Below are 4,885 nucleotides of genomic sequence, written 5' to 3' on the forward strand. Positions count from 1 at the left end.
GCGCAGCAGCTTACTTTTGCATCAGTGCATCGAGCGTTTCCGGTTCGTACCGGTCAACGGCTTGAACGAGTTTCTTCCAATCAAACTTTGGCGGGTAAAGCTAGATTAAGCGAAATCAGAGAATTAACAAAAAATAACACTACAAATCTCTTTTGGTGGTTTGTGATTGAAGCTTAGCAGTAGTACCTTTTCTTCAACATAGCGATTCTCGGGATTGCTGTACGCAGTAGAAACGTGTACCACAGCGCGCAACTGAGGGGCCGTAGCTTTAAGCATCTCGAACAGTTCCTGTGTCGAGCAAATGTTTGTCTTGATGGCATCCCTTAGTGGATCATCAAAGCGGACGCTGGCGGCCAAATGGAATGCCACCGAAACGTTGCTCAGCCTCTGGATGTCCTCTTCGTACATTCCTAGGCGTAGCTGCGTAATATCACCGAAAACAGGGACCACCTTGTTCAGGGCAGATTTGTTTTCCTCCTTCAATCGGTCGAACAGCTGGGTGGAAAATGGAAAGCAATGTACAGTTCGTCACAAAACATTTGAAAACACGGCACACCCTTAGATCGGCAAGTAACATAGTGTATCAGCGCGTTATGCGCGTTATTCAGTCACACTCACAGGACAGGCGGCGAGCTCGGTAACGCGCGTTTCGATCGATTTGCCGCGCTTATTGCGCATCAGCACAAAGATGCGCCCAATATCTGGGCAAGAGCGGAGCAGCTTCTCGATCAACACCTTCCCCAGGAATCCCGTTCCACCGGTAAGAAAAACATCCTTGTTGGCGTAAAAATCCGTCACGGATTCGTAACATCCCGACTGTGTCGTCATTTCTTCCCTTTTTTCACGACGCCTCGTTGGATGTTGAATTGTTGTTCAATTTGTGGGCACTTGCACCTGCACGCAACAAAAACGCAACGCTCTGCTATTGCACTGCACTGCCCCCGTGTAATGGGATGGCCACTCGTCTGCGATCGTGATTGATCCACTGCGAACGCCACACTAAACCGCGAACCGATGGCGGGCCCTAGTTTTATGCCTTTTGTCCTGCCACGCGACGACACCGGACGCCACTCTAATTGTGCTGCCCGTACGCGAAGACTCAAGGTCCTGGCCGATAAGACCCTGCAGTGCGCGCAATGCAATGAAAGGGAATTGTAACCTCATGCGAGATCGATGACTCGTAGCAGCAACGATCCTTGCTCACTGCCAAGGTTTACGTGCGCACAAGACGAAGGAGTAGTAAGAGCCGTCATTGACATTGAACACGTATATACGCTGCTTATTCTGTCATGGCCTACTCGAACTACTTTCCCCACGAACGGTACACAATTGGTACTGGCAGGGAGGCAGCAGTTTACCGATTATCGTACGATTATTTTGTTGCGCTTGTTGATCGCATTGGGTTTGGGTTGAGGAGGGCTCCACAACCTGGCACTTACTGAGCCGCTGGTGGTGGGTTTTAGCATTGATAAAGTGTTTTCTTTGCGAATGAGAATGTGCCGGAGCGCACACTCAAATGTACGTTACAGCAAAACACAAATTGTTGCAAATTAATTCTAAAACTTTGAATGACGGTTCTTACCTGCATTTGCCCCACTATTGAATGGCCCTTTGCGATGTAACGTTCTCGTTGGTGCTGGTAATAATTATTGAATATTTATTGCTGATTGTAAATATTGCGTAACGCGCAGTTAAATTGTAGCAATATGTTTTACTGAATATATTCGATCGATGCGTATCAATCGGGCTCTGTTAATCAATGTTGGTGATGGCGATGAGTCGATGGGATTTCGATGGGATTTGTACCATTTCAGCTCATCAACTTCGGTAGCTTTGGTGATACTATTTAACGGTATTAGCATATGCAACTGCAGTGCAAAAACTTTCCAACATTCTCTGACAACGCTGGTAGGGCGTGTAACCGTTGTGGCCCCTACAACCTCCCGGGCACATTCACTACATCCGGCCACACGTGCAGCCTTGGTCGTGTAAGGCGTAGCGCGGAATTTCGGTGCGCCAATCGTGTTTGCTGTAACTTTACCTACCTTAGCTAACATGGTTAGTGAGCCGTCTGTATTGCACGGTACTGGAACTTTATGATGAGTGATAAAACTTCTTCATCGGCGTAACCGGCATACCACCATTAATGGGCACATGACCCAGTGCTTTGTCACGCTCACCTAACGCTCTAGGTCACTGTTTGTAGAAACAGTAAAAACTTCTTATTTTCACTCGACTAAACACATCCTTCAGTTCATTACGTTCAGTTTCATGTCTCTTCCGTCGATGTTTAATCATTTGTAAGCGATGTTAACGTGGCTGTATCGAGAATTATTCCTCGCTTTAGGATTGCCGGTGAGAATGCTATGAATGCTGATATTTCAATAATTTTCAAGACATCAATTTGTTGTGGAGTAAAATTTGGCGCACTTTTGGCAAACTTGTTGTAATGACAGAAACGTTCTGTTCCATTTGTAAATGACGAAACACCAGTCACTACTACTGTTCATTCAATTTTCAAAGCACACAAATTCAACTCTTTGATAACACACGTTCCAAGCAAGGCATGTTCCATACCTGCGCAATTACTTTGATTTACAAACCACCCACCCTCTCCCTACACCAAACTATGAGAGACGTGACACAAAAGGTAGATGTAAATGGCGAAAGATGGTGACCCCGTCTACCGGTAGCTCGATCGATTGCATATTTGATGCTGCTGATAGTGAGATGTCGGAATCAGGTGTCACACTTTAGACCGCGGTTCCGCTTCCTGATCGCGAGCATACGCGTCATTTGAATATTTGGAGCGCTTTTGTGTGTCGGAAACGCGGTGTTATCGACATCGTTTCGAAATGACTTGAATGCCTTTGTGTGAAATGGATTCATAAATCCATTTATGCTCTTTAGATGGAAGTGAAGTTATGTTTCAGTTCTAGAAAAAAAAATGTGAGAGTGAAACTGTATGTTTTATATTAACTAAAATATAAAAAAACTAACTCACTCGAAACATTTTCTTCTTCTGCTTCTTTGGCGTTGCACCGTTACGCCTTCGGTATTACTTTTGGGCTTGATTGGCACTAAGAGCCATATTGATTATTCATAGCAGGATAATTAGTCGCACGTATGGAGGTAAGGTCTTTTCGGGGCTAGAATCCATGACGGGCATGATGTTAAGTCGTACAAGTTGACTGTATTACGTGACCGGCATTCACTAAATAACTAGCATTTGAAAATTAACTTCAAAATTGTTTACATTACAAATTTGTTTCTAAAGCATTGACTATTTGAGTCAGATACTATTCGGATTGGCTCATGGAGTCGGTCTCTTAATACAGTCGTCAATTATCATTGTGACTGTCCAGTTATGATCACACCAATTAGGCACGCTTGTCAGCCAAGCTTATGAGTGGTTCAGACAAACCTAAACCAAAAGTGGTTGTAACGCCAAATAATATGAAAATACTACAGTGAGATCACTCTAAGATGTCCACAAGGGGTCCGGGGAGCACAGGTTGGTCACTATTCTAGAGAATGACGAAAATAAAACACTAATTACGGACAAGTTTTAGAAGCCCCAGGAAGCTGGACTCTGATGCCGAACCGCGATATAGTATGAACTCACTGCAGTGAACATGCCCAAATAGCCAGCTCGTACTTTATAGCTGATTTGGGGCTGTTTAACGAATAATCGGTCCGATGTCGAACTTTGTGGGTGATTAAAAGGTGAAACGGTACTTGGTAGAACCATCCCAAATAGCCAGAAATGCTTAAGCAGCTCATTTTGGCACGCTAAAGATCGCTGTTCTAATTCGCCTTTTGCAGTAGATAAACAGCATCAAAGTTCTATGTGGGTCTTTCAAACAGCGCCTAAGCAGCTTCCTTATGTCACGATGTCAGGGATTATTTTTCTTTGTGTTTTATTTTCAAGCAAGCGTCATCGATGAAATCAACAACAAGATTTGTTTCGTTTAAACACATATGTATATTTTTAAATCTTTTGTATTGATGAATTACACAAAATTTTACACAATTTACTGCCTTCAAGTTCCATCATGAACCCTACGCATAGTGCTAATCAGCCGCAAAGTTCCAAAGAGTACCAACTATAAAGCACATATTCAATAGTTGGCAGGGAATCGAAGTTCAACCAGTGAGTTCAGACTGTATTGCGGATTTGTATGATTAGTTATGCATTCAATTGGCATTCTGCTAGAGATTTTCTGTCGTCGTATTTTCTTCTTTGTTGACCCAAATACGTCTGCCAAGATTAACTAGGACGTTCTTTCGAGAATTAAAAAAAGTGACAAAAGTATTAAACCGCTGATTTACCAGCTACTACCGTCAACTTGCCTATAACACGCAATAAGTCCGACATGAGAATTTTATCACTTTACTATTTTGTATAGAACTAACATTTAAAAATATTACTATTATTACAAAACTCACAATTTTTAGTAATTCTAATTCGTCGGTGATTGTAATTCTTATTGTTAGGTTTTTTTATGTTTTTTTAATAGTATTACACTCAAACATATAAAGGAATGCTCCAAAATTAATAAAAATAGGAATATTGTGGTTGACGCATTATTCTAAAGATAAAGACTCAGACGATTATTCTTTTTATAGCTGGAAATAAGTGTATTTCAACAGAGTAAATTGTATCACAAAAACTTTACAAGCACTGTAATACTAATATGATATCAAATATGGTGAGCTGTAAACTGTATCACTCACAGATGTAAATCTACCATTATCACTTATTAAACTCCTATTGTTACAACCGGATTCCATCACCTGTTGCACTTTGTGCCGCAGATGGAGCAGCAACATTAGAAAAATAAACATCATGCTTCATCACAACCCCTCGTACTTAACTTCAAAC

At 42.1% G+C, this 4,885-nt stretch overlaps 1 protein-coding gene across 4 annotated transcripts in view; it reads right to left on the bottom strand.

The window, feature by feature from the left end:
* The window catches only part of LOC121592381 (putative fatty acyl-CoA reductase CG5065), a 5,126-nt gene extending 1,302 nt beyond the window's left edge, over positions 1-3,824 (bottom strand). Inside the window, exons 1-6 of one of the 4 annotated variants that reach the window (XM_041913784.1) lie at positions 3,626-3,824; positions 3,005-3,527; positions 1,583-2,935; positions 619-1,122; positions 187-495; positions 15-100 (exon numbers count right to left, since the gene is read on the bottom strand). In XM_041913784.1, the coding sequence (XP_041769718.1) occupies positions 15-100; positions 187-495; positions 619-828 (605 nt within the window). In that variant the 5' untranslated portion in view covers positions 829-1,122; positions 1,583-2,935; positions 3,005-3,527; positions 3,626-3,824. The other 3 variants (XM_041913783.1, XM_041913786.1, XM_041913785.1) reach the window with 3 other exon arrangements.
* Positions 3,825-4,885: the final 1,061 nt, after the last annotated feature.

Source organism: Anopheles merus, chromosome 2L (assembly GCF_017562075.2).
Source record: "Anopheles merus strain MAF chromosome 2L, AmerM5.1, whole genome shotgun sequence".
Lineage (NCBI taxonomy): Eukaryota > Metazoa > Arthropoda > Insecta > Diptera > Culicidae > Anopheles > Anopheles merus.